Here is a 26,589-nt window from a genome sequence, read left to right as displayed (position 1 = left end):
CTAATAGAATGAGAATGTGGTGTTGAGATCCATGGGACGTTCCACGTGTAGAGTAGTTCCAAGTTGTAGTGGTGGTCGAGAACCATTACACTGGGACTACAAGAGTACAAGAGGCGGTGGTCATTTCCCGTCACGGGTGAGGTCCGGCTCTAAACCCACCTCCTCTAAAATAGCTGCATGTTGACAAGAATCGTCCAATGACTAATCGTCGTCGAGGGGTAATTCACGAGGGTTGAGACTGAAAGTAGCTGGATTAATGCTGATCATGAAGAGTGCCGAGGCTCTGAACGAATGCACAACCGCAGCCACACCCAACGGGACATAGATCAAATGGGTTAGCAAATGCTTGGACTTGAAATTTGACCCGATACCGTTGGGAATCAACCCATGTTGAAGGCGGGGCAAAGGAACCTAGCATCTGCAACAACGGTCGTTGACGAAACCCTTGCGGGGCTATACGGCGCTCGAGTGGCTGTGAATCTGGCCTTACTGATGCAGCTTTCGTAACCCAGAATATGGTTGCCATCTCCTCCTTGGTAGTTGTAGGAGCGGAGCCGCGTGCAGCGGTCGTGGTGCCCTTTTGGGGATGAAGCGCTGTTTTCCCGCCTCCAGGTACCTCGTCCTGTGCGTCTCTCCAGAGCCGTGTCCGCTGAGTGATCTTGTGGGCCGGAACTCCAGACCCGTCTTCCCTCCCGTTTGCGACGCAGATCATAACCGTTGAACGAGTCAGTCGCGATGGCATGTTGTTGAACTGTCGTCTCTTGAAAGGTGTGGTATCTGGTGACGTTGAAGGAGTGGTCGAGATTGGGCGTGAAACAAGTTCTAGGCGCCACACAGCTTAAATAGGAAGGACCCTCAGTATTATGCGTACCCGGTCCGATAATGAACCATACCTTTCTACGGCCGTATCTTGGTGTTGGAAGCACATGACGGTCTGCAACAACCCCAGTTTCCAAGAATTAACTATCCACGCCCGGTGCATTCGCCCCTGCGGTTTCAACAGGCAGCCTTCAGTGACTCTGCGATTTGCCGCAATAGGGACAAGTTTTTCGGGCCGACTGGGTGTAACCTAACTACTACTTATACCACACCGAGGCTACGCGTGTCAGATAGTAACGCGCGTAAGGCGCAGTCAACATTTTCTGTCTTGTATTCGAAACTAAGTAAGATGGAAGACCGTCCAGAATCTGGGCTCTCCCTTGGAAGCGGGGTCCTGGGAAAAATCTCAGAATGGAGAGATTGCTCTAGTCGAACGAGCATTCAGGGTCTACCATACTTACCTCGGTACCTTTACAGTAATACAGCTGGACTGAAGAGACAACTGTTCAAGATCCATATCAGGTTGCAGAAATCACACAGAAACAACAATCTTTCAACTCTGCTAGGGGTGTTTTAAGCTAGAAAAAAAGCCCATGTGCGCCCTATAGGAACATGCCGATTCCGCTACGCTCACAGAGAAAATAAAGTACGTGGCGGGAAAAAAAAGATTTGAGCATAGTTACATAACCGTAAATGTTGAATTAACTCGGCATCTGACAGTCTTTCATCGATACGAGTACTACTTGCTTTCCCCTCATCTAACGCTGCTCTTGACCGCTCCTTCCCCTCCCTTACAAAAGACAGTTCGACCACACAGATTCAGTCTCAAAGCACACTGCAGCAACACACAGACCTAGACTTCTTCCAACTGCGGGTCTCATTTGAACAGCATGTCAGGAGATCACAACATCAAACAATATGGAACCAACCATATTCGTGAAATTCTCAACAGATGTGAACTGATCTGACAATACGTAACACTCCTGACTATCTGCTCCCCCTAGTCTCTAATCGAGAAAGTTTCGCTTTGCTGCAGATCGGCTTTAAATCAAAAGCCTCGGCACTGCAATTTGACACTGAAGCCTTGCTTGATGAACTCAAAGATCATATAAGCATATAGAGTTGATTTGGTCTCTGGTTAAAAGGTAGACACCATCTCATTCAAGCACAAGTGAACACTTGCTATCGAACCTACTAACACTTCTTAACAACACACACACATCCTCTCACAAACAAACAGTAACCTCCCTTTCCCCCTCTCTCATCCCCAAAATATTCTTCTCATACACCTGTCCACTGTCTGCCCAGCCTATCCAGCATTCTCCCACCTTCCTGATACATGTTTCTCCAAAACTCCTCATTCACGCCCATACTCCGGCATACTCACCAACCCTATCAACTGTCCATAACCATCATCACCCCCACCTTCCCTCTTTCCCTCTTCCTCCTCAATCACTTAAGAAAAGTCCCGTGACACCATCCAAACTCACAAAACCATGCATCCATTTACCTCGTCCCCCCTTAATACCCCATAACCAAGCCAAGCACTTGAAAACCCCACACAACTCTCTGGTATAAATATCTTGCAACAAAAAGCTTGGTCTCACAGTCTCTTCCCTAATATCACAAGGAAAACAATATATTAATGAGGTGAAACAGCAAAAATCCCAAACACACACAGTATCTCTTGAGAGCCGGAGAGAAACGAAAAAAAGGTAAGAGTAAGAATCAAACCGCATGCACACAACCCAGCCTTGAAAAAATCTGGATGTCTCTTTCAAAGTCGAAACCCCCCAATAAATATCGTCCAGACTCCTGATAACGCCAAAATCTAAAACAGACACATACAACCTCCACACACCACCACCAACATCCGTGATAAAACAATATGATCACTACACTACAAATTCTCGTCTATCGGTTAAAATAAAATGAATAAAGACACAGACTCAAAAAAGCCCTATCTTTACAATATGCATGCAAGGACCAGCTAATAACCCTAAATTACAGTTGAATTTCAAAAAAAACAGACCATCATGCCCGAATGTATATAAACCCACCAACTCATCATGTCAACCAGCGAAGATTTTTATCCTCATAGTTGTGTATGTATCAGCTCGAGACAGTCATATTCGATATCTTTTATGCAACCTTATTTAGGCGCAGACGCATCATAATACTTACTACTCACCCCAACATGCACACACAAACACACAAACACACAAACACACAAACACATGGCAATACATCAATACAAAAAAACTCTCAATATTGAGAGAAAACAGCAGAGGCGAGAGAAAGCCAATATTCCAAATGTCTTCATCATCTGATCATACAAATAAAGATGCCCGAAAAGGAAGCAAAAAAGATTCCGCCTTTCGGGTCTAAAATCGGTCAGCTATCATCCTTGCCTACGCCAATCCACCACCACCCATGTCCATGCGCGATACACACCGAATCAACCGCATACCCAGAGATTTAACTATCCATTGCACTAAACACTACTTCGACATTTATACCCTAAGCAGCTTAGCAGCGTAGTCGGCAATCAGAGTCTCAGTGGGGAAGCTCATTTCCTCGAGCTTCTGAGCGTAAGGAGTGGGGACCTCAGCACCGGTAACCCTAGCAGGCGGAGCCTCAAGGTAGTCAAAAGCGTACTCGCAAGTAAGCGCCATGATTTCGCTTGCGACACCGAAGCTGGGGAAGCCAGACTCGACGCAGAGCATGTGGCCGGTCTTCTTGACGGACTTGACAATGGCTTCTACATCGAGGGGCTTGATGGAACGTAGGTTGATGACCTCGGCCTCAACGCCGTACTTGGACTTGAGTTGTTCGGCGGCGACGAGGGACTGACCGACGCAGCGGGAGAGGGTGACGATGGTGAGGTCCTTGCCGGGGCGCTCGATCTTGGCCTTTCCGAACTGAGGGTACGGTTAGCATGCTGGTCAGTGGGTAAAAAGGTGGGGTGTCTTTACAGGAATGACAAAGTCGTCCCTCTGGACCTCCTCGCTGACGGGGAAAGAGAGACCGTACAGAAGCCTGGCTTACGTTAGCATTGTGCATACTGGCTGCGCCATCAATGCAACCTACTCGTTCTCCAAGACGACGACCGGATTGGGGTCACGGATAGCAGCCTTGAGCAGACCCTTGGCATCCTCTGCGCTGTATGGCGAGACAACCTTCAATCCGGGAATGCTTCCGTACCACGCAGTGTAATCTTGCGAGTGCTGAGCACCGACACCAGCAGCGAAACCGTTGGGACCACGGAAGGTGATGTTGCAGGGCTGGATACCACCGGACATGTAGTGGGTCTTTGCGGCGGAGTTGATAATCTGGTCAATGGCTTGCATGGCGAAGTTGAAGGTCATGAACTCGCACTGGTATCTCTGTCAGCATTGCTTTTGTAGATCAGAAGAGCTGGAAAGTACTTACAACGGGGTGGAGGCCAGCGAGCGCAGCACCAACGGTCAGACCAGCGAAACCAGACTCGGTGATGGGAGAGTCGATTACCCTCTTCTCACCGAAGCGGTCGAGGAGGCCCTTGGTGACCTTGTAACTAGGAAATCCATTAGCACCTGGTTTAGCCAGAGACCAATTCGAATCAATGGGAAATATGATGCTTCTGATTGCAGCTGTCTCTCCCTCATCGCAGAATTGAATTGTCCGAAATGGGCATGGTGGGTCACATACGCTCCATTGTATTGCGCAACTTCCTCACCGAGCACAAAGACCTTGTCGTTTCGCTCCATCTCCTCGGCCATGGCCTCGTTGAGCGCCTCTCGCACAGTCATCTCCTTTTGTCCCGACGCATATCCTCTCCTTGCAATTGATGGTGTCAGGGCGGCGGCGCGGAAAGCAGGTCGGAAAGCGGGCACCTGTCGTGTCGAGGCCATGAGGCGCGAGGCCGGCCGAAGGAGCCTTGAGGCAGCCATTGTGTGTGATGTGTGAGTGTTTGGGGTGTGGTGAGGGAATGCCGGGGGCGAGAATTGGCCGCTGAGGCTTCTGGTGGTTGCTGAGGCTGCTGGACAATTTCTTCGGAGGTCGGGGATGCGAATCGTTGGGGCCCTGAACGCGCTAAGTCATAAAGCTTCGGGTGGGTCCCCTACTCTCAAGTGCGAGAACACCCGACACTTGACTTCTTCAGCTCCGGCAGCCCTCAACGCCGGGGATTAACACCTACGCCGGGGAATAACGCCTCTGCCGGACGGACATGCTAACCCGACTCCTGCACCGCATTTCCGTTTCAGACGTGTTAATAGTCAACACAGCCCTTGGACATTCACTCATTCATCTCCCACGTTCAGTGTCAACTCACGATAGGCGTATTATATATTTCATTCTCCTCTATCTTCACCACGTTTCGCGTTACCGTCACCTACCCTAGACCTTGCTTTGCTACCAGCTATTATACTATATATCCGCGTCTCCAAGGCGCGTTGGTGTAAATGCTAGGAGATTGCTCTCCCACATGGAAAGATGAAACAAAAATGCCCGCGACCAACCAGGCCCAAGATGCGAAACGAATTCTAATGCAAGGTGAAGCAAGAAAGAAAAAACTTAAGCATCCACTGGTTTCCTTCCGACCATAAGGTACATGGGCGTAAAGAGCTTCTCGCGGCCACCGGCAACAAGGCAGTCAGCGGCCAGTGCAAGACTGTCGGCGGTCTTCTGAGTGCCCTTGGGGGCAAGACCGATTGTCTCAAGGCAACCGACGAACCTGTGGACAAGTCCACGTCCAACCTTGGTCATACGAAGAATGGTGGGGATGTCGCCAAGGGTGCTGATGTACTTGAGCTGGCCAGACAGAGGCCAGTACCATGGGTAAGGGTCGTCCCGGTCAGCCAAATCCTCGTGGTGCTCCATGACGAAACCAGCCGCCTTCATGGCAGCGAGCGCAACCTCGACTTTTTCCATGTTGGAGATGCCATCACCAATCTCGATACCAAGACGGATCTCGCGGTGGTGAGGGTTGTCGTTGTCGTACTTGTCGGTCATGAGCCACTCGTAGACACCAAAGACACCACCGGGCTTGAGGACGCGGAAGATCTCGCTGTAGATGCCCTCGAGCGACGGTGCGTGGACTGTAGCCTCGATGGCGTAGACGGCATCGAAGGAGTTGTCAGGGAAGGACATTTGCTGAGCGCACGTTAGTTGGAAATAGTACGAGATATTCGGCAATGCTTACCATGAAGTCACCCTTGACGAAGTTGAGCTTGTGTGAGAGACCCTCCTTCTCGGCGTAGGTGGTCGCACGCTCAATCTGGTAGTCATTGTTGTTCAATCCAGTAACGTTGACACCAGCGAACTTGACAATCTCTCGTGCAGGTCCACCAACACCACATCCAACATCGAGCACGCGCATGTTGTCCTGGAGGTTCATCTTGTGGGCGAGGTAGTGCTCGTGACGGGCAATTGCCTGGTAAAAGGACTCGCCGTAGGCATAGCGACAGAAGTGGAAAGACTGGCCCCAACCATACTCATATAGATCGGTAGCAAGGTTGTAGTAATGCCTAGTGAGGGTGGCGTACTCGTCTCGTCGTTCCTATCACACGTTAGTCTACATGCTAGTGTTTAGGAGCCACCTGTTGCATACCTTGCGAGTCTCCTCAGTCTCATCCTTTGCCGCCTTGTTGTCCCAGTGCTTGAAGTACTCGTCAACGGCGGCTTGCTGAGCAGCCTTGTCCTTGCCGAGTATGGCCGTCATGCCACCACGAGACTTTGCAGTCTGGCCGTGCATGGCCTTGTTGAACTCGGCATCGCGAGTATGGTCCTCCTTTTCAAGCGCAACAGAAGACATTGTAGATATTAGAAGGGATATAAAGAGTGATGTAAAAGTGGAACGGATGAAGCGGGTGTCAGAGAAGCAATTCCAAAGGCGAGGACCCTGGAAACTTTATAAGAAAGCAATGCTGGAGGGAAAGAGCGGTATGGGGAGGCAGAGTGGACAAATTCAAAGGGGGGAGTCTGTAATCGGCCAATCACAGCGCACTCTGTACGCGGTCTGGTCAACGGCACTAGCGGCTGCCCCCTCGTGCGCGTGAAAGCCAAGCCCGCGCTGCTGTGCCTGGACATTTGTTCCTAGCGCCACTCCACCAACCTTGCTCATCAATCTTCGCCGCCCGTCGTCGCAATCAATCATCACTGCGCCCCACTCTCACGTACTCAACGCCTGCTGATACGCTCATTGCCATCGCCAGAGTATATTGCGACAAGATATACTCAATAATCACGACTGTTTGCGCACTCCTTACCCGCTATGCCGCCCCAGATCAAGAGCGACTTGAACCGCAGCGGCTGGGAAACGACCGACTTCCCGTCCGTCTGCGAAAAATGTCTGCCCGATAACCCCTATGTGCAGATGCTCAAGGAGGACTATGGCGCCGAGTGCAAGATTTGCACGCGGCCCTTTACCATCTTCCGCTGGAAGGCCGACCGCACCGCCCGACAGAAGCGCACCAACATCTGCCTGACATGCGCGCGTCTCAAGAACTGCTGCCAACACTGCATGCTGGATCTTTCGTTTGGTCTGCCTATCGTTGTCCGTGATGCGGCGCTGAAGATGGTTGCACCTGGCCCGCAGAGCGACATCAACCGACAGTACTACGCGCAGGAACACGAGAAGGAGATTGAGGAGGGACGGGGAGCCATGGAAGCCTATGAAAAGACCGACGAGAAGGCGCGTGATCTTTTGAAGCGCCTCGCACAGAGCGAGCCATACTACAAGAAGCAACGACGGTTAGAGACCGAGGCGGGCGAGAGCAGCGGACAAAAGGCGTTGCCAGCGCCCGGTGGTAGTGGTAATGGAGGTGCAAGTGCAGGTGCGAGCCGCGAGAGCAACCACATCCCAGGACCCATCAGAACCCGAGATTCTCGCGGTCCTTCTGCGCGAGGAGGTATGCGGCCAGGACGAGGAGGCCGCATGGGAGGTCCACCCCTAGAGCCGAGCCCACAAGACTGGCTACCACCTTCCGACCCCAACGTTGCGTCACTCTTTGTCACTGGTGTCGAGGACGACCTGCCAGAACACGAGATCCGCAAGCACTTTACACAATATGGCCAGCTCCGGTCACTGGTTTGCTCGCACCGAGCGCACTGTGCATACGTCAACTATGTCAAGAGAGAGGATGCAGAGACTGCGGCAGCAGCTCTCAAGGGCAAGGTAGTTATCAAGGGTTGCCCGATGCGAGTCACTTGGGGCAAGCCGAAGCAGCTGGACAGCCTGGACCAGAATGTCAGGATGCAATACGCAAAGGAAGGACGTCAAGTGGCAGGATCATCGCGACGGGCCGCTGCCACTTCTCAAGCCGCCATTGAGGCTGGTCCACAGAGCAACCTTGACAGCATGGCCATTGCGCCGCCACCCGGTGCCGACGATGAAGTCCAATATGCCAGTCTGGCAGGCAACTAAATTAGCTTAATATTTCCTTGCATTGGGACGGCGTTTTGCGATGCGTGGATTGCATGCATGGGTATCACGATTCAATTTGTCATGGATAAAAAGCCTAGGACGAGCAGCACTTTGTTCCGCCCAATGTAGTTTTTCCCTTTCCCTTTTTGATGTCCTCATTATCGCCTCGTTCGGTGTGCTCGTGTATCCGTAGTTCTATAGATTGTTAGTCGAGAGGCGCCAATACTAACGATGTAGTATATTGCATACTGTATTTGCCATCTGGATCCTCTGCTTGGCCCTGCACTACGTTCTCGCGCAGGAACTTGGACACCTCTTCTGCATGTACCAACGACTTTTGCAGCTCCTCGCTTCCGATGCGCAGATTGCGATTCGACTCAAAGTTCTTGCGGACCTCTGCGCGGGCGGCCACGAATGTGTGTGTGTCGCCTATCGCTGTGAGCATGTTTTCAAAAGATAATGAAGTGTTCGTACCTTGGAAGGCGATGCGCGCAGACCGCAGCAGGTTCCGGTAAGCTGCCAATGCCATGGTGTGTCGATGTGAGAGTTGAATGGATAGCAAATAACGAGGGCGCGGAGGTCCGCAAAGAACATTAGTTGCACGTGACGCCGTCTTTCGGAAAGATCCCTGTCGTCGATCTAACAGTTGCATCGGCGCTGATGTCAGGCCTCACAGAGGTCCACACACGAGCACACACAACTGGCCTCTACAGTACAAATCGAGCTCCCACGCCGGGCTTCGATCTGCCACTGAGCCACCATGGTGTCTTTCTGGCCCTGGAAGGTAACTGTCCTCTCCCACTACCCCCGCCTTCTTTACGCTAACAGCAACAGGGCAGCGAAGATGCCGCATCTTTTGAGCGAACACTCAACGCCCTCACTGGCAAGATCAACAGAGCCGCCGCGCGAAATGACAAACAGAAACAGCTTGCGCGCCGCGCGCGTGTCATGTGGACGTTGTATGCTGGCTTTGCATATATTCTGATCGCCGTTGTCCTCACTTTTGTCACTGGCTGGCAGAATTGGGGTCCTATTGAGGGGTCTGTTGTCGCGGGCGGCCCACTACTGTACGTCCCACCTTTGGAGCCGTTAACGCGTCATATCTGGCTAACCGCCATGCCGCAGCATCTACGGTCTACGCTACGCGCTCATGAGCTACTTTGACTACCGCATTCGCAACACGGAGCATTACCTCGAAAAGTTGGACAGGGAGCGCGACGCCACTATTGAGCGCCTAAAGGAGGCTACAAAGTACAACTCGACGCAGCAACTGCTGGAGAAATACGGCGGTGCTTCGCCAAAGCCAAAAGAGTTGGTTCAGGATGAAGATGACTCTCCTGCCCGCAGCAGGTCAAGGGGACCCCAGAAGCCGCTACCGCCGCCAGGTCCACGCACTGGCATAGCTCCTCCGCCTACTGCAAACATCCACCGACCTCAACCTCCCCAGCTTCCGACAACTCCGCAACAGGTGCCTTCAATTGTGACGCCTCCACCTCCACCGTCGCTGCCTCCCCTCACTGCTCCCGGTGCTAAATTTGCTCCCAATGCCTTTGAATCTCATCTGAACAAGCCGCAGCAGGAGCCTGCCCCCCAACCCCCCACGGTCCCCGAAACCCACTGGTACGACCGTATTCTCGATGCCCTGCTCGGAGAAGACGAGACCCAGGCTAAGAACCGCTTCGCCCTAATCTGCACAGAATGCCGCCTCGTCAACGGCCAAGCACCCCCCGGCGCGCGTACACTAGAAGACGTCGGCCGCTGGCGCTGCGGCGGCTGCAGTGCTTGGAACGGCAAAGAAAAAGTCCGTGAAGACGACGTCACGCGCCTCGTCAAGGGCTGGGAGGCGGAACGCCGTGCGAAAAGCGAGGCACATCTCCGCACGCAGAGTCCTGACGGGGGTATCGATTCCGATAATAGAGAGACGGAAGATGATGGGATTATGATTGGGGCTGGTGAGGGGCTGGGCGTTCATGTTCCCACGGAGAGTACGGAGGATGATGATGCTCCAAGGGCTAGGGTTACAAGGAGTAAGTCGAGAGGTAAGGTGAGGAAGTGAGATTTGCAGCAAACGGGCATGATGGGTTTTTCTCTTTATTTGTTTTTTTCTGTCAAAAATGGTGGGGGATCGATTGCAAGACTAGCAAGCAAAAGGCAGGTTTTATAAGCTTTTTCTGGCTTTTTTCTAGAGGGTTGCGCACCCGGTGGTTAGTCTAGCCTAGCAGTCTCCCCCTTTCCCTCGTCCTTTGTTGTTTTGTAAAATTATGAAAGTTTCTCTCATCGAAAATAGGTGAGATCCCTACTGAGACTCCAGTTTTTGTTTTTTGTTTTTTTGCTTCTTATTCTGCATGCCCATGTGTATGAATTTTCTGTACATTTTCCCGGTTGGAATTAGATCCTTTCCCCCTTTTCCTTCCCCCCCTTTTCTATACCAAAATAAATAAATAATCGAAGAAACAAAGGAAACCTACTTGAACCTGTCATCGTCCAATAAATACCCCTCGAACCGTAGAAATTTACTAGTTAACCTGACAGCCAATTACTCAGTCATCCCTCCACTCCTCCACCAAAAACCTACACTGCACATTCCAATACTCCCACAAAGCCCTCCTCGTCTCACTCATCTCCAGCTCCTCCTCTTCTTCCTCTCCTGCAGCGGCGGTAATAGTCAAGTACGCAGTGCTATTCCGCCTATCACCCACCACTGATCCTTTGGGCTGTTCTGGGTGCGGATCAGGATTGTGGGTTTGCGGGCGCTTTGTAATAGGGTTGGAGTCTGGAGCTAGGGTTGTGGAGGGGCGGAGGATGGTGGTGGTAGTGGTGGTGGTGGATTTGGGGCGAGACGGGGCGGGGGCTTGTTTTTGGAGTTTTGTTGGGGTGGAAGGGGTAGTGGTGGTTGTGTTGATTTTGTGCATGGGCTTTTTGGAGAGGGAGAGATGGCGGGAGTGGTTTGGGGTGCTGCTGGATTTTGTGGCTTGGGGGATGCGGGTGCGGTGTGTGATGGGCGATCGAGTGTTTGTAGGTTGGGCATTGGGTGGTTCTTCTGTGCGGCGGAAGGGGATTATGCGGGATAGGTCTACGCTGGTTGCTTTTCGGGGAGATGGAGAGGTACTGGATGGAGGTGTTGTAGGAGACTTGGGACATGTGGTGATAGGAAGCTTGTTGAGCCATGTACGTAGCCATGCGGATTTTGCGACTTCTGTGTCTTCTTTTGTTGACTGGCGTGTTGCAGAACGGTCTTTTGCTGTGCTTTATAAGCCTGGGTTCTATTACTCCAGTGGATCAGCAGCACCTTGCGTACCCATGGCAGCACTTCTATTCTTCTTACGAAGAGTGTTTCTCTTCTTGAGCGGTGTGTTTGTTCGTATAGTGTTATGAGTGAATATCTTTCGTCCTTTCTGAGCATGAGGATTGGTATGTCCTCGCGAGGGTCGCGGGATAGGGCAGCTGATATCGCGTCTTGTGCTATGCTCAAATTGCCTTTCGATCTTGCATAGGGTGCATATTTTACGGACCTGATGATCCAGTCAGTAGTTACTGGTAGAGTCGTTGAGTAGATGGTAGATGTGACTGTCATCTACCCCGATGGGTAATGAAATTTTCGTCTCATAAGATAATGTATCATCAATTCCAGAGGCACAGATCCAGGACTTACACGCTCCATGTTGACTGTCCTACCGCACCGCTTGACAATGTCGCTAATAGATGCTGAGAGACTGATCCTCCGAACAAGAAAACAGGAGCTTGGGCAATAGTGATCATGTATAGAAAGGATTCCTAGCTGTCATTTCCTGTAATACACAAGCATATTCGCACCCTGTGCGGGGAAAGCGACAACGGCTGGGACAGGGTCGATGGAGGGCCTGCGCCAGTATCATCAAAGAGACATCATCCTGTACTATGAGAAAAGCCAACCCAATTACTGCACCAGAACCAACTCCATCTCCTCATTTCCATGGTTTCCTATGCGATGGATGGTCTGGGCTTTGCAAACGCTTCAGTTGAGTTCGCCCGAGTTTTGGTTGAGACTGGCAGCTTCATTTCGACTCGACAAAGAAGAGCCTTATAGAACCTTGACTGCTTTTCCAAGAGTGCGCCGGCCTTATTTTGACGTCTGAGGAGATGTTCCTCGCATCTGGGCTGGCGATTGGTGAGCTCTTTCCGTTCTTGCCGGATGAACTTTAGGTCCTCATCTATAATCTTCCTTCCTTCGTTCCATTCATTGGTGTACTCTGTTTCCCAAAAGAGCTCCATTATCTTCTTCAATCGCAAAGCCCGTGAATATTGTTCATCAACCTTTCGGAGAGCTATTTCGGTAGCGCGGTCCTCCTTTTCGTACTGCCTGCTGGCCACATCGATCTCATGCTCGTATCTTTTCTCGACCTCACAAATGATGTCCTGACCCTGTTTTACAAAACATACCATCCAATCACCCATCGTTTCGCGTTCTGGGTCAGGCTTTGGAGTATTTGGTCGAACCGGTGTTGAGGGTTCCTGCCGGCTGTTAGGGTGCGCTGACTACTCTGAACGAAATGTCTTACATGTGGTGTCTCTTTGTGTGTCCTGTCCGGTAGTGTACGTTCATTCTTCGAATGAACTCTTGAATTAATATAATCTCGTAGGTCTTTCTCGACACGCTGTTGCATGCCCGAGCCTAATGGGCGACGTTGGACATCTGATGCGGCATGCACATAAGCGGGACGGTCAGGTACCGTTGCTTGGGCCAAAACAGCATCAAGACGACTTAACCAGGCTGCAGGAAAGAGCAAAGCTGGACGAGAGAGTTGAAAGTTTTCAGCAGAGTTAGTGAAACCAATAGTGTTCTGCTCAACAGTGATTGCATCGTCCAGAAGGATGCCAGCCATCTCAGCCACCTGCTGAAGCTTTACAATCATTCCCTCAAGTATCCTTGTCTCTCTCTCGTAAGCAGCTGTGGAAGCTTGAGCCCGACACAAATTCTCCTCCCGAAGTTTCGCTTTTGCAGTCTTGATTGCATGGAAAGACTCCTCAATAAGCAAGGCCTCTTTTTTCTGTTCAACAAGCAAGGCGTTGTGCACGATTTAAACACTATGTTTTGTCGGCAAGGTTTTAAACAACTTGTTCGTTTCTTCGTAAGTGCATTCTTGCTGCTTGATGCGTTCATGGGCTTCATCCAGTGCATTCTTCTCAGCTTCAACAACACTGGCTTCTTGCTCTTTCATCTTTTGCCACTCAAGGTTAGTAAGCTTGAGGGCATCTTTACAATTTCGTATCTCTTGTATGATGAGTGTTTTCAGTTCGTCATTGTTCTCTTCAGCAGTCGCTTCCGTCGTGGGAGAATCCATGACAAGTTTATGTTGGGTTTCTTGATGGTGTTGTGAGGTTGTTGCACAGAGTTGAGATATTGCCTGGAAGTTGTCCTGGAAGGAGTAGTGATTTCCAGCGATATAACTGTGTTATGTGACGATGAGAGTGAGAGTGAAGATAGGGATAGAATCCATCCGGTCTTTGGCTCTCATCGTCCATACTGATGAAATTCATGTTGATATCATGGTATCGGCGTATCGTAGCTTAAGTTCTTCAGCATTCGATGAGATCAGTAAACAAGTCTGATGAAGAGACGTGAGAACCGTTAATGTCAAGAGCTGGCAGCGACGTTAGCGATGTGACGGTTGTGATTACCACAAAAACACAGGGAGTAAATTAATGGCAGATTTTCAGGAAGGCACACCTATGCCACTTCCTTCTTAATGCAATGATACGCAGAAAGAAAAATCAGGTACCCATCAAGTCTAGAGACTACAGGTCTCATGTGGGCGGGTGGCATCACACACGTGATTGGATTTAACATTCGAGTCGAGTAGAGCTACATAAACTAATAATTCCTCAGTTCACCACATGTCACCTCATACAAAATACATCAACACATGGACGTAAACAAATACAATAACACGTCGCTGCGTCGACTTATAGCGCAGCTAGAAGGGTATCCCGAAACAAAAACAAAGCACAAATACAAAACCAGCTGCCAGAGTTCAAATCCGAATCGCTCGCTTGCCCGTTGTCGCCATAATCATGAGTGTTCGTGAAGACTTAATAATAAATGCCCTGGCACACAAAAAAGGTCAGGAACAGTTCATATCTTTCACTCGCGCAACAAACCACCAATGCCAAGACCTACACCTTGATCGACGCGTCCGCGCTTTGGCGGACTAGTCTGATTTCGCAAGTCCACTGTTGATGGCATGCGGCCCCTCTTGAGCTCGTTGGCGCGAGTCAAGCCATGGCCCTTTTTGACCTGACCGAAGATTTTGCTCTGCACAAGATTTGAAGGCTGCGAGGCCGGTGCAGACATGATGCCCTTTGCCGGCGGCGGTTGTTGCAGCAAGCTTCGTGCCATTTGGCTGGCTTGGGATTCTGGCACCTGGTCGTCTTCTCGATCTGTAAAAGCCTCCTCTTCGTCAATGCTAGAAGCAGTAATGGTAGAGTTGCTGCTTTGGCGCCGAATGCTTTCGGGCTTCTGCTGGTAGTGGGCTGGGGGTGCTGACTGGGGAATGTTGATTGGCACGAAGAGGGGCGGTGTGCGAGGCACCTCGGCACGAGGGAAGGCAGCTCTCTGGTTGGGTGTTTGGGGCAGTGATGACATGGATTGTGCACCTCGCTGGTGACTGAAGCGTGCTCTTGGCGCCTGCACTCTGTTGGGAGTGGAAGGAGCTGTGGACACGTCTTGGCTGAGCATCTTGTCGGCCAACAACAGAGCCTCAAAGTTGCTCTGGCTCCTGTTTTGCTGAGAAAGCGGGGGAGGCTGGACGCGGTTGAGGCGGTTTCTTGGGGTAGGCTGGGCTGGAGTGCCAAAGGTAGATCGGGGCGAGGATTGCTCAATTTGCTCCAATAGAGGGGCAATGTGGTCGCGGTTGTTGCGGATTCTCGTCTTGAGCCGGTCGTTTTCCTCGATGAGACTTGCCAGCTCGCCCTCGCGGTGCTCAGTCAAGCGCTTCTGCTGCTCAAACATCTCTCGCAGCTCGTCATTCTCGCTTTGAAGGACTTGGTTCTGGCGGGTCAGTTCAGACACCATGACGGCATTGGCCGCGTTGGCCGAGTCCTGGTACGTCTGTTCTGGCGCGGCCATTGTCACACGACGCTTCTCCTCGGCTTGCTGCAGCACGTCGAGCTCGCGTTGGGCCATGGCTAGCTCGACAGCCATGCGGCTCGCAGCTTCCTGGCTCTCCATGACGGCCATGTTGTGCTGCAGCTTGTAGTGGGCTGCCGAGAGTCGCATATCGCGCAGTGCGTTGGACAAGCTGTTCACCATGGCCCTCAGCTCCTGGACAGAGGCACTGTTGACCTGGTCCTGGGGATATAGGCCTGCGCCCAAGTCGGCCAGGGCAGAAGCCTGGTCGGGCAGCTTGGTGGTAGGCGGGGGAGAAGTGAGCTGGGGAGTGGGGGGAGAAGGCGTCCGCATTGCCGCGCGAGCAGCGGGCACCTGTGAGGACGAGGGGGGAGGCGTCATGGAGGATGTGGTGCGGGGAGCGGGCGAGGCCAGCTTAGAGGTGCCTGGCGACGCGGGCTGGTGTTGGGATGCGTGTTGGTGGGCGTCCATTGCGGCGGAGCGGCGGGCGGCGGTAATACGCGACGCGGGAGCGCGACAAGTGCGTGTGTGGAGAAGGCGAGGGCGGCGTCGGGGCGCGCTGTGGGCCGCTTGCGGTGGCGAGCAAGGGCGGAGATGAGGGATGGCGAGTCTTGCAGGTGGTGGTGAGGGTGAAGGGCAAAATAGGCCGTGGCAGACGTGTCGTGGGCGGTCGCAGCGTCGCGGGCCCTGCGTTGGCTGGCTGCCTTGGTTGCAGTGCGCGCAGTCGGCGCTAGGCCCGAACGGCCGCCATGTCGATAAAACACAGACAGCAGCGTGTCGGCTGGGCAACCGTTCCCTCCCGTTCACGCTCAGACTAGCTGCTGCGCCTGGCGCGGAGAATTACTCTGGCCCCAGCCGATTTGTCTTGTCGCCACAGGATCCTCGACCCTCGTTCCCGGCCGGGTGTGCCTCTAGCTCCTTTGTCTGTCTATGCGAGTCTGCATGAACGCCTTCGGAACCCCTAGGCGTGAGCGTGACATCCTGTAGCGCCCAACACCATGGACCAGTCTTCGTCGACCCGCCCTTCGGGAATCCCCAGGCCCGCCCCCGCCTCTCGTCTGCCCGTCCTGCGCCAGTCAGCCAGTCAGTCACAGTTGCGTGCCACCCCCTCGACTGAGCAACTACGCAAGAAACCCTCGCTGGCCTCCATCTCGCGCCCAACCGCCTCGACCCTGCAGAAGAAAACATCCAGGGCATCGCTCGTCCTCCCCAACGGCCTTCCTCCTCCTGTTGCTGCTCCTGCCCCCTCGATTGCCGCGCCCCCGAGTTCGACCCCAGGACGGACCCCCTACTTCTCTTCCCGTAGAGTCAGTGGCATCCCCAACTTTGGCCAACGCCGCACCTCGACTGCTGCCTCGAGCGCTTCCTCCAACTACAGCGATGCTTCAACCTTCAAGAAACCCCTGGCCCGGCCTGTCTCGTCCAAGCCGAAGGAATCGTCACGTCCAACCTCGTCATCTGTTCCTGGCGGTCCGGAAGACACATTGGGCCGGCTAGAAGGCTTCAGGTCGGCCTCAAGGGCATCCTCGCGCGCCAGTTCACGGGCAGCACACCATGAAAGTGACGCGGAGCACGAGGCCGCCATTTCAGATGGCTCAGAGCAGCCGCGGCCCTCACTTTCGGAAAGAACCATAGAGAGTCTTTCGCAACTTCCATCTTCACCAGCACCAAAGAAGGGAAGGCGCAGATCGAGCTTCTTCAACAACGATAACAGCATGCCACCACCGCTGCGCCCAGCGTCAGCCGCGTCCAATGGCAGCAGGCCATCGACCAGCGATGGCTCGCAGCAGACTATCCCAGGGACTCCAAAGAGACTTGCTGTTCCGCCTACCAACAGAATGTCCATGACATCCCCAGGCAAGCGGAGTGCGAGTGCCAACGTCATTCCATCAGCTGTGACGCCTACCAGACAAACACCCCTTGTACGTTCCGCGTCAACCGTTAAGAAGCAGCCACTGTCGGCAGCCCACAATCTCCAAGACACACCCAAACCGCGTTTGATGACCAACACCAAGAACCTCACTGCCCGCACACCGAGAACCCGCGCATCCCTCGGCAACATGTTTGCACAAGCAACCTCACCTCCCGGTACTGCCGTGAGTTCTCCAGTCACAAGTCACGAGACCCCGGTGAAGAAGACACCAGACACCGTTCGAAGGGTCGCTAGCTCTTCAGCAGCTCTGCGAGACCACATTGCAAAGGCCAAGGCGGCAAAGAAGCCAGACATTGCTCCGGTACCCGTCGAAGCATCGCCAAAGGCTGCGAGCTCCTCGAATGCCTTGAGGGAACAGATTGCAAAGGCTAGGGAGGCTGCCAAGCGAGCAAGAGCCGAGCCCGTTAGGAATAGTACACCCCCTTCGGATGTCATCATTCCCGATCCAGCCGAAATTGCAACATTTGATTTTGGCCTCAATGAAGACCCTTTCAATCAGCGCGCTAAAGGTGGCAGCTCTGTTCTGCGTCGGCGTATCGATACTGCTCGTGGAGATGGCCGCCTGAACATTGCTGCAATGGGCCTTAAAGAGATACCAGATGATGTACTTTCAATGTATACTTATGATCCCAACGACACAAAGGTGGCGTGGGGAGAGGTTGTAGATCTTACTGCTATTCTAGCTGCGGATAATGAGCTTGAAATTATCCCAGACAGCATGTTTCCCGACGTTACTGTCGAAGACATGATTGACTCCGACGAGGCGGGTCCTCAGTTTGGCGGAGTCCAGAATATTGACTTTCATGGCAACATACTTGGAGAGTTGCCCATGGGTCTGAGACGACTTACACAGTTGTCCAAACTGAACCTTGTAAGTCTTTGCTTAAGCCAGCGGTGTTTCCCCTCAATATGCCTCCATCTGTGTATTGTACAACAGTGCTAACAATTTCTAGTCAAGGAATAAGCTGTCCATGGAGGTATTTGACGTTATTGCCCAAATACCCACTCTTCGGGAGTTAAAGCTAGCCGAGAACAACCTCGAAGGTCCCCTGTCACCAGCGCTATGTGATCTTACGGCATTGGAGATTCTGGAACTGCAAGCAAACAAGCTGGATAGCCTCCCCAGTGGCTTCGAGCGTTTGACCCAACTCCGTACGCTTAATGTAACCGACAACCAGCTCCGCAGCATTCCCACCGAGGTTTTCTCTTCCGCCCTCATCGAGCTGCACGCATCTAAGAATCGCCTCGAGGGTGCTTTCTTTTCCAGAAATTCTGTAACGCATCTGCAAGAACTGCACGTGGCTCAGAACTCTCTTACGTCGCTATGCGAAGACGACTCAATTGATTTGCCCGCACTCAAAGTCTTGAACGTCTCTATCAACCGACTTACCTCTCTACCTACAGTATCGGGTTGGAGCAATCTCATCACTCTACTAGTGGGAGAGAATAAACTCACAGCATTGCCAGAAGGCTTTACCGCCCTTCAGCAGCTCCGTACTGCAGACTTTACTGGCAACGACATAACGCAGCTTGACGAAAAGATTGCACTTATGGAGAGTCTTGACCACCTTACTGTGGCTGCCAACCCCCTGCGTGATCGAAAATTCCTTTCCATGGGTACCGAAGACTTGAAGCGTGACTTGGCCTCCCGGTTGCCAGCTGACGATCTCCCAGCCGAGGTTGATGAAGAATTTGTAAACGAAGATACTCAAGAACCTCAATCCAAATGGGAACTTACTCCCTCTGGCACTTTGGATCTAGCAGGCAAGGATATGGACGAGCTTGAAGTTGACGACGCTACATCAGAAGTTCTTGTTAATGGCTTACGTCAACTCCAACTGCAGCGCAATAAGTTCACCGCTATTCCGCCTGTTGTTGGGACTTTTCAACACCTCACTGTTCTTGATCTTTCCAGGAACCCTATTGGAGTTGCATTGTCAGCGCCGCTCGAACTCGCCCAACTTCGCGATCTCCGTCTCGCTAGCAACAAGCTGACAAGCTTGACACCACTGACGGCCCACCTCACAGCACCACACCTTGTCACCTTGGACGTTTCGATAAATCGGCTGAGTGGTGCTCTGCCTACCCTTCACACCTCATTCCCGTCGCTCACCACTCTGTTGGCATCGGACAATAAGATTTCAGAAGTCCCTGCCGAAAGTCTGACGAACCTGAGGATTGTGAACCTCGGAAACAATGATATTGACCGCTTGGAGCCACGTATCGGCTTGCTCCAAGGCACTCTGACTGGCTTCGAGGTTGAAGGAAACAAGTTCAGGGTGCCTAACCGACAAGTCCTACAAAAGGGTACAGATGCCGTTCTGACATGGCTTCGAGACAAGATACCAAGAGAGAGTTGGAAGAGTACTGACAGTGCAGGTACTGAATTCTTCGATGCTGATGACGGTGGCTTTTAGGTATCTCAGTTGGGATGTTAGACTAGGGCGACAGGTTTAGGGAAAACAAGGCAGGTGTTTATCGAATAGTTATACTCTTTGGCTATATTTAGGTATCTTGTAATACTTTCATGTATATATTTGCCCTATGGTCAAGGTTTTGGAGGTATTTTCTTTTAGACTTCTTCCTTGGTATATTTTTCTTATTTTTCCTCCCTTCTCACTTCTTATTTTTTTTCATACTTGTTATTCTATTCTCGCGTATCCAATGGGGGGATTGCTACAATGACCGTACGGTGTTTGTTATAGAATTAGTCATGGCGATCTGATTACGCAGAAACATGCACGGCCCTATATCCTTTCAAAATGCAACTTGATAAAAACAAATTCGACTAATGGGTGATCACCGTCGTTACTCATGATTTGGTTCAAACATCAATGTCCCGAAGGATGCGCGCCGTCTTGTCGACCCACTTACTAGCGGACTAGCGTCGGCGAAATGCTTTTCCGCCAGCTCGCCTCGCGCACGCTAAGCGGCACCTCGAAAATTCGCGGATTGTCGAGATTTCTTTCCCCGACAGCCGTACGATTCACTAACCACCAGGTCCGCCGTCGAGGTACGTTAGCCATTCCCGCGTCGCATCGAGCGTAATCGTAGCATTCAATTGTCAACGCGACACACGATACCAAAAGGCGCAGTTGGATGACAGGGCTGATTCGAGCATAGAAAATCCGATACAATGGCGATCAAGCACAACCAGCAGATTCAGAAGAATCACTTTCACAAGGACTGGTACGTTGAAGAAATGGGAAAATTGCTGTACCATTTCAGTAAACTAACTGCAAGACAGGCAACGCTACGTCCGCGTGCACTTCGACCAGGTAATTCCCCTCTCACCTCGCTGAGAGTAGTGGCGCCTGTGTACAGATTTCTGACATTGCAAACAGCCTGGCAAGAAGAAGTCCAGACGCAATGCTCGTGTTGCCAAGGCCGCGAAGGTCGCCCCCAGGCCGGTTGACAAGCTGAGGCCCGTTGTCCGCTGCCCAAGTAATTATTCTTCGCCGAATGCACTTTGCCAAAATTGCTGACCGTTGTAGCCATCAAGTACAACCGCCGTGTCCGCCCCGGCCGTGGTTTCTCTCTTGCTGAGTTGAAGGGTAAATGTTACCTTCCAAACTATGTTGAGCACTACTAACATCTGTAGCTGCCGGTATCCCCCGCAAGTTCGCTCGCACCATCGGTATCTCTGTCGACCCCCGCCGCCAGAACCTTTCCGAGGAGGGCCTCAAGGCCAACGTCGAGCGTCTCCAGGAGTACAGGAAGCGCCTCATCCTCTTCCCCCGCCGCAACGGCAAGACCAAGAACGGTGACGCCTCCGCCGAGGACGTCAAGGCTGCTAAGAGCGGTGACAACCTCGTCAGCAACACCTCTGCCGTTTTCCCCATCAAGAACGTCGTCCAGATCGAGGAGGGCCCCATTGGCAACTACGAGGCTACCGAGAACGCCTACAGGAAGCTCCGTGACTCCCGCGCCGAGGCCCGATATGTCGGTGCCCGCGAGAAGCGCGCCAAGGCCAAGGCTGAGGAGGCTGAATCCAAGAAGAAATAAGCTACTCGCTGGTGAAGCGACTGTGTGGTTCTTTGCTATGGCTTATGACACTATAAAAGTCAAGATTACGATACGGCAATGGGTATTCCCAGCGTGGGCAATCCCAGCATGGGCGGCGTCACGGTTAGGTCTGTCTAAGGTTGACAGCATGTGAATGATACCTAGTTTTTCAAATGCAAGCCGTGCCTCCCATTTTAAGTTGTTGTAGTTGTGTCCGCTATGAGATAGTATTTGTGTCACTGATTTTACATTGCTAACAGGGTTCGGCACTGGAGACGTTAGATTGAAGACTCAATTCTGAGATGTTGACGTGATTATCTATGCCAGTAATCCGATATTGATTCGCTTCGTATCTACCAAATTTCGGCCAAACTACAAGTCAGCCTCCTTTTGTCAATACGGACTTGGAGGACTGCTGCTCAGCATTGACCAAGGAGAAGACCTGGTCACTTCATACAAGCTCCTACACTTCAGAGGGGGAAAAAAAGACTAAACTGATGTTGGCTGTACGTTCAACCAGTCAATAAAAACATCCACATACTACAAAAAGGTTATGTCTATGGTCATTCAATCATTTCAATCATCAATCTATATCCGATAAAACCAACCAACCCTACGATTGCATATTGAAATCCCAAACACCGGTCCCATCCAGATCCAACGGCGCCTGGAAATCCAAAATATCGCTATCTGTGAGCGGAAGCTGGGCTTTGGAGTCTGGGTAGCTAGCCGCAGATCCTTGGTAGCTGGATGGAGGAGGAGGATGAGGATGGGGATAGTTGGGTTGTTGTTGTTGTTGGCCTGGTTGTAGTGCTCCGGCATGGCTTTGAGTGTGTGTATCACCCATAATATCATCGATACCCCAGTTCTGAAAGAACGACGTAGAATGCGCTGTAGCTGCGATCATAGGTGCAGCGCCAGCACCGGGGGCAGGACTCTTCTCACTCGCACTAGTGCGGCCTCCCTCGTCTTCATCCTCCGTTGTCGCCGTCGTCGTCGTCGTCGCTGCGCTTCTGCTCCCCATCTCCATCACCGCATCATCCAGCATGCTACTCAAGCAGCGGGCCGCCAGGAACGCCATGTCGGATTTCCGTCCGAGAAGCCACAGACCCTCGATGCAATCTCCGCATCGCGACTGCGCTTGCTCGCGTTCTTCGCGCGTGGAGTCGGTGGAGGCAGCGATGGAAACGAGTATGTAGCCTGCTTTACACAACGAACGGACGAAGACAACGGTCCACGGCTCCGTCAATAACGCCGCTTCACCGAGCGCAAAATGGAATTCGCTGCGCACCCCTCCGGCGGCCGCCGCCGCTGCTGCCGCAAATTCCTCTTCGCTCTGCGTTGCGGAGTGTATACTCGCAAGACTTAGATCCGCGACCGCGACCGCATTCTGGCGGCGCAGCGTAGCCACGAGGTTAGCAGCTAGACGGCAGGCACGCTCGTTGGGTAGCGAGAGGGCTGCAGAGTCGATTGCGTGGAGGAGGTCTGAGAGGAGGAAGATGCCGAGGTGCCAATGGCCCGCGAGGAGAATGTACCAGGATTGGATGCGTGTGGGGAGCGTGGCGTGGTGGGTTATGCAGTCTGAGATGAAGGGGGCGTAGGTGCGGGACCAGTGCGTGTATACTTGGAAGGCGGCGTTGATGGCGGACTGGTTCTGTCGTTAGTATTGCATCTTGAAGATGATGGATTGTGGAAATGATTTTCCAAGTTCCTTGTTAATAATGAACTTGACCTACTTCTATTTTATATGCTGACGCTCGTCGTGATACCAGCGTTTGAATCTGGGATACCCGTCGATACAATAGCACTTTTACTGGCGCGGCGGAACTCAGTGTTGACGCTGCGAGTGTGTAACTACACGGCCATCTCGTTGCTTCGGGGTCTGCTTGCGAGTCTGGGTTGCGCATGAACAAGTTGCCCCATACTTTGTTGTCTTCTGGGTTCTTAGATGCCTCACTGTCTACGGTCGGGACTTCGATGGTGGCGTCTGGGGGAACAGGATGGAACTGGGTGTTGAACATGTTGGGTATTACTGGCCATGAAGTCGAGGCAGATGTGGCGACGGCGGGAGGAGTGGGCTGGGCGGGTTTGCGGCTCTCTTGTCGAGGGAGTTCGCAGTCTTCGTCGTCGACGACGACTGTGCGTTGTGAGATTGTGGCTGATAGCGTGTCGAATATGACACCAAGCCAGTATAGCAAGTTGAATGTGTCGCGGTCTTCTTGTCGGAGAGGATCTTGGAACTCTCCGTCTGCGGTTCTAGGCATGGCTTGTTCTGCACGCTCTAGTGCGCGTCGCTGAGCCATCATCTGGCGCAATGCTAGTTCCAGAAATATCGGAGCTTCATCGTCTTGTATGATGCTCTTGAAGTATTCGTACTTGGCTTTCAATTGGGAAACGCTGTACGGAAATGGGCGGGATATGTCGAGAGGCCGCTGCGTGAGCGAGAAGATGATCATTGCGAAGACGACGCGGAACGAATCGATACCAGCTGCACGGTGCAGTATCTGGGATGTCTGGTGCCACAGACCTTCTTGCATCGATCGCTCAAAGTAGTTCGACTCTGGGAATTCGTCCGTTGAGAAATTGTAGTCTGTCGGCCGAGCCCGCGAACCTCGGTCACCTGCTTGAGCCCATTGCGATGCAAAGGCCACAACGGCCATGTTGAGTGCCTTGGAAGCTGTACGCTCTTCCTCGGCCGTCAAGGCTCGTATACGAATGGAGTTGTACGCTCGGTCAAGCTGAATGACGCGGTTGTACATTCGGTTACCCCACGACGAACCCCATTCCCTGTTTGCTCTCCCTGCTGATAGGACAGACGGCTTATGTTTCTGTAGTATATACGGACAGTTGTGCTCGGTCAGCCAGCATGAAAGGGCGTTTTCCATGCTGTCATTGTAAATCCGAAGTAGGCCGTTGGTCACGAAACCACGTGAACTCCTTTCCCCTAGGAGCATGTCTTTGAACTGAAATGAACCTTCACCCATCGCCCGCTTATCTCTAAACCGTCCATCGAATGAGGATCGTTGAGAGTGTGACGACGACGAGAACGGGCCTCGTCCATAGCTCTTGCGTGATCGCACTGGCACCAAATCGCCAGCATAGCTTGACCCGCTCATCTTGTTATCTATATCCTCGGGCGGCATGTTATTTGAGTCATCGTCTTGATCCTCCTCTTCCCCGAAGGACTTTTCCCAGCGTCTTCTTCGGTCAGCTACCTCGAAACTAGCGTTGCCTTGGAAGCCGTGATGCTGATTCGTGGATTCCTCGATGCTGTCATTGCTACTTTGAGTCCCAGATCTTGTCCTCTTTCGTTGAGGTTCCTGGTTTGAGTTTGCGGTAGCTTTCAACCAGTTGAAAGTGCAGGCCTGATTTTTTCGGAGGCAGTTCGAACAGGATTGGCCTGTAAAGTCAGCAAACCTTTCTGCATCGCAGGCTCTTTTGCTGCGTCGACACGCATCACAACTGCGTCTTTGGCGGCGACGAGGGGGATCGGGCAAAGCTAATGGGTTGGCCACGTAAGGCGGAGGTGGTGGTTGTGATGACTTGTCAATGTTTTCTGGGACCTCCTTCATTGTACTGCCTTCGAACGTCTTGAGCATCTTGAATATTTCGAGCGTGCACACACAGACGAGATGGCCGGCCAGATAGACTCATCAATAATGCCCAAGGGGCAAAGACTATAGCAGATACTTGAGGCAACATGGATGCAAGCATTGCAGAGCACGGTGTCCTGGTCCCTGCAATGACCCCGCTTTTTTATATTCACTGTACCCATTGCGGGGGATGAACTGCGAGGATGCGAAATCTTAGACCTATTCCAAAACGTCATAACCGAGTCTTGGTTTCAAAACTGATGGCTGTCGGCCTGAAGTTCCGCTACGTGCCGCTTATGCTGTGGACCATTCACAGCGTGATCGCCATACTGAGGCGCTGCTCTAAGTTAAGGTCATGTAGTAGCACAAACATATGAAAATCGGGCACACGCGTTGGGAGGTGACGAATTACACGTGAAGTGCATTGGCGTTCGGTGTTTTTTCCCTCAGGAGTAGCGCCTTCTCGGCCGTTTTGGTCAAACCTGGATTCCTGGCTGAAGCGCTTGCTTCCGCATCGCCTTTTTCCATCAACCGAACGAAAACACCTGCCAATTTGGGCATGTCATCGAATCGGCCACTGTACCCTGTCTCGCCAACTCCGTTACAATGCCTTCCCTGTTGCGATTGTAGATGCAGTGCTTGTTCGAGCACGAAGAAGTAGTACTTGCGTGGCAACAATGCCTGCATCTTACTCCCATCGACACAGCCACTAGAGGCCAAGGAACCTTGCCCGAAATGATGTGCTTCCCCGGCCTTCTCTCTGGGATGAGCCGCTCGACATAAACGTTGAGCAATATTCCTGCGGCCCATTTCTAGGCATAGAATAGATCTCGGGAGTACATAGCGTTCGTTAAAATTGACGTCAGGACTGGAATACCTTGACAACGGAGACTCGGAAGGTGTGGTTGGAATCTGGAACAATTGCTTTGCAATGGGTTGATCCGAGAAGCTTCGCACATGTCGCTTGACGTAACATTCATAAAAGGCTGTGCTAACAATCATTATCAACCACTGATCCGATCATGGATCAAAGTATTGAGTTGAATTTGCAGACTTACTGACGTGTCTAAACGGCTCTGAAACCCCACCAGTCGTTGCTTTGTACTAGAAAAAGCCCGGTAGATAGCCCCTGACAGGGAATCGAGAATGTTGCTCTTACAGCATATCTCGCCGCCAATTACCAAGCCACGATATTATGGTGGTCCATCTGTCCGACTTTACTTTGCACGCGCTCTTCGAGAATCTTCGGTACTTGATCATGGCTAATCGAATACGCAAGAGTGTGCAGCATTGACCCACGTGGCTTCAACGTTATATTCGTTAATACAGGTGTCGTGTGCGTAATCTTCGACAAAAGCTCCCAAGCGTGAGATCCTCTTTATAAAGCCGTAGATAGCTGCGCTCGAAGGCTGCGTTCAAAGTCTGTGCTCCTGTCACATGTTCTCCATGCATTGTCATGACATCTTCTGGTTGCTCGCAAAACATCTCCGAGCCTCACCAAAATCGTAAAAGAGCGATAGACGGGTACTGACTTCCGAGTTGGAAAATTGGTCCAATCCAGAGGGTCGACGGGCATACCTCCATTTCTTATCAGAGAAGGTATCTGCAAGTCCAGCCATTTGAGCAAGTCCAGCCGTCTGAGCAAGTCCAGCCGTCTGAGCCAGTCGGATGCAAAGAGGGACGGCTCGAGTCTTCGGGTCTATAATTCCGTCTGCCTCAGAGAAGC

General features: G+C 52.1%; 12 protein-coding genes across 12 annotated transcripts; 4 read left to right on the top strand and 8 right to left on the bottom strand.

Annotated features, from left to right (window-relative positions):
• Positions 1 to 107: 107 nt before the first annotated feature.
• Positions 108 to 807, bottom strand: COCSADRAFT_240343 (uncharacterized protein). Its single transcript, XM_007705318.1, has one exon. The coding sequence runs from the start codon at positions 740 to 742 to the stop codon at positions 254 to 256; it is 489 nt and encodes a 162-aa protein (XP_007703508.1). The 5' UTR covers positions 743 to 807; the 3' UTR covers positions 108 to 253.
• Positions 808 to 2,932: 2,125 nt separating this feature from the next.
• Positions 2,933 to 4,877, bottom strand: COCSADRAFT_184074 (uncharacterized protein). Its single transcript, XM_007705317.1, has 5 exons — positions 4,510 to 4,877; positions 4,252 to 4,375; positions 3,910 to 4,196; positions 3,795 to 3,858; positions 2,933 to 3,740 (listed from the first exon to the last, which is right to left on the bottom strand). The coding sequence occupies exons 1-5, from the start codon at positions 4,749 to 4,751 to the stop codon at positions 3,333 to 3,335; spliced, it is 1,125 nt and encodes a 374-aa protein (XP_007703507.1). The 5' UTR covers positions 4,752 to 4,877; the 3' UTR covers positions 2,933 to 3,332.
• A 116-nt stretch (positions 4,878 to 4,993) lies between these two features.
• On the bottom strand, positions 4,994 to 6,783 carry COCSADRAFT_39890 (uncharacterized protein). Its single transcript, XM_007704940.1, has 3 exons — positions 6,413 to 6,783; positions 6,005 to 6,361; positions 4,994 to 5,955 (listed from the first exon to the last, which is right to left on the bottom strand). The coding sequence occupies exons 1-3, from the start codon at positions 6,614 to 6,616 to the stop codon at positions 5,377 to 5,379; spliced, it is 1,140 nt and encodes a 379-aa protein (XP_007703130.1). The 5' UTR covers positions 6,617 to 6,783; the 3' UTR covers positions 4,994 to 5,376.
• Positions 6,784 to 6,845: 62 nt separating this feature from the next.
• On the top strand, positions 6,846 to 8,329 carry COCSADRAFT_240305 (uncharacterized protein). The gene has a single exon (XM_007705316.1). The coding sequence runs from the start codon at positions 7,076 to 7,078 to the stop codon at positions 8,225 to 8,227; it is 1,152 nt and encodes a 383-aa protein (XP_007703506.1). The 5' UTR covers positions 6,846 to 7,075; the 3' UTR covers positions 8,228 to 8,329.
• Positions 8,322 to 8,756, bottom strand: COCSADRAFT_163576 (uncharacterized protein; the record flags this gene model as incomplete). The annotated part of the gene is made up of 3 exons (XM_007705315.1): positions 8,322 to 8,422; positions 8,477 to 8,656; positions 8,702 to 8,756. 3 exons carry the CDS (start codon positions 8,754 to 8,756, stop codon positions 8,322 to 8,324), a joined length of 336 nt encoding a protein of 111 aa, XP_007703505.1.
• Positions 8,757 to 8,891: 135 nt separating this feature from the next.
• COCSADRAFT_202520 (uncharacterized protein) lies at positions 8,892 to 10,768 on the top strand. The gene is made up of 3 exons (XM_007705314.1): positions 8,892 to 9,011; positions 9,062 to 9,294; positions 9,353 to 10,768. The coding sequence occupies exons 1-3, from the start codon at positions 8,988 to 8,990 to the stop codon at positions 10,281 to 10,283; spliced, it is 1,188 nt and encodes a 395-aa protein (XP_007703504.1). The 5' UTR covers positions 8,892 to 8,987; the 3' UTR covers positions 10,284 to 10,768.
• Positions 10,761 to 11,888, bottom strand: COCSADRAFT_184070 (uncharacterized protein; the record flags this gene model as incomplete). The annotated part of the gene is made up of 3 exons (XM_007705313.1): positions 10,761 to 11,468; positions 11,526 to 11,739; positions 11,880 to 11,888. 3 exons carry the CDS (start codon positions 11,886 to 11,888, stop codon positions 10,768 to 10,770), a joined length of 924 nt encoding a protein of 307 aa, XP_007703503.1. The 3' UTR covers positions 10,761 to 10,767.
• A 299-nt stretch (positions 11,889 to 12,187) lies between these two features.
• Positions 12,188 to 13,548, bottom strand: COCSADRAFT_163573 (uncharacterized protein; the record flags this gene model as incomplete). The annotated part of the gene is made up of 3 exons (XM_007705312.1): positions 12,188 to 12,718; positions 12,766 to 13,247; positions 13,293 to 13,548. The coding sequence occupies 3 exons, from the start codon at positions 13,546 to 13,548 to the stop codon at positions 12,188 to 12,190; spliced, it is 1,269 nt and encodes a 422-aa protein (XP_007703502.1).
• An 800-nt stretch (positions 13,549 to 14,348) lies between these two features.
• On the bottom strand, positions 14,349 to 15,713 carry COCSADRAFT_29466 (uncharacterized protein; the record flags this gene model as incomplete). The annotated part of the gene is made up of 1 exon (XM_007704851.1): positions 14,349 to 15,713. One exon carries the CDS (start codon positions 15,711 to 15,713, stop codon positions 14,349 to 14,351), a length of 1,365 nt encoding a protein of 454 aa, XP_007703041.1.
• A 450-nt stretch (positions 15,714 to 16,163) lies between these two features.
• COCSADRAFT_149829 (uncharacterized protein) lies at positions 16,164 to 20,061 on the top strand. The gene is made up of 2 exons (XM_007705311.1): positions 16,164 to 18,136; positions 18,219 to 20,061. Exons 1-2 carry the CDS (start codon positions 16,331 to 16,333, stop codon positions 19,680 to 19,682), a joined length of 3,270 nt encoding a protein of 1,089 aa, XP_007703501.1. The 5' UTR covers positions 16,164 to 16,330; the 3' UTR covers positions 19,683 to 20,061.
• A 189-nt stretch (positions 20,062 to 20,250) lies between these two features.
• Positions 20,251 to 21,670, top strand: COCSADRAFT_39884 (uncharacterized protein). The gene is made up of 6 exons (XM_007704939.1): positions 20,251 to 20,278; positions 20,389 to 20,454; positions 20,513 to 20,543; positions 20,610 to 20,709; positions 20,760 to 20,819; positions 20,867 to 21,670. Exons 2-6 carry the CDS (start codon positions 20,402 to 20,404, stop codon positions 21,268 to 21,270), a joined length of 648 nt encoding a protein of 215 aa, XP_007703129.1. The 5' UTR covers positions 20,251 to 20,278; positions 20,389 to 20,401; the 3' UTR covers positions 21,271 to 21,670.
• Positions 21,671 to 21,728: 58 nt separating this feature from the next.
• COCSADRAFT_192962 (uncharacterized protein) lies at positions 21,729 to 24,869 on the bottom strand (the record flags this gene model as incomplete). The annotated part of the gene is made up of 2 exons (XM_007705310.1): positions 21,729 to 22,924; positions 23,007 to 24,869. The coding sequence occupies 2 exons, from the start codon at positions 24,867 to 24,869 to the stop codon at positions 21,884 to 21,886; spliced, it is 2,904 nt and encodes a 967-aa protein (XP_007703500.1). The 3' UTR covers positions 21,729 to 21,883.
• Between the last annotated feature and the right edge of the window lie 1,720 nt (positions 24,870 to 26,589).

This window comes from Bipolaris sorokiniana (genome assembly GCF_000338995.1).
Source record: "Bipolaris sorokiniana ND90Pr unplaced genomic scaffold COCSAscaffold_13, whole genome shotgun sequence".
NCBI lineage: Eukaryota > Fungi > Ascomycota > Dothideomycetes > Pleosporales > Pleosporaceae > Bipolaris > Bipolaris sorokiniana.
This window is presented reverse-complemented; position numbering and strand designations above follow the sequence as displayed.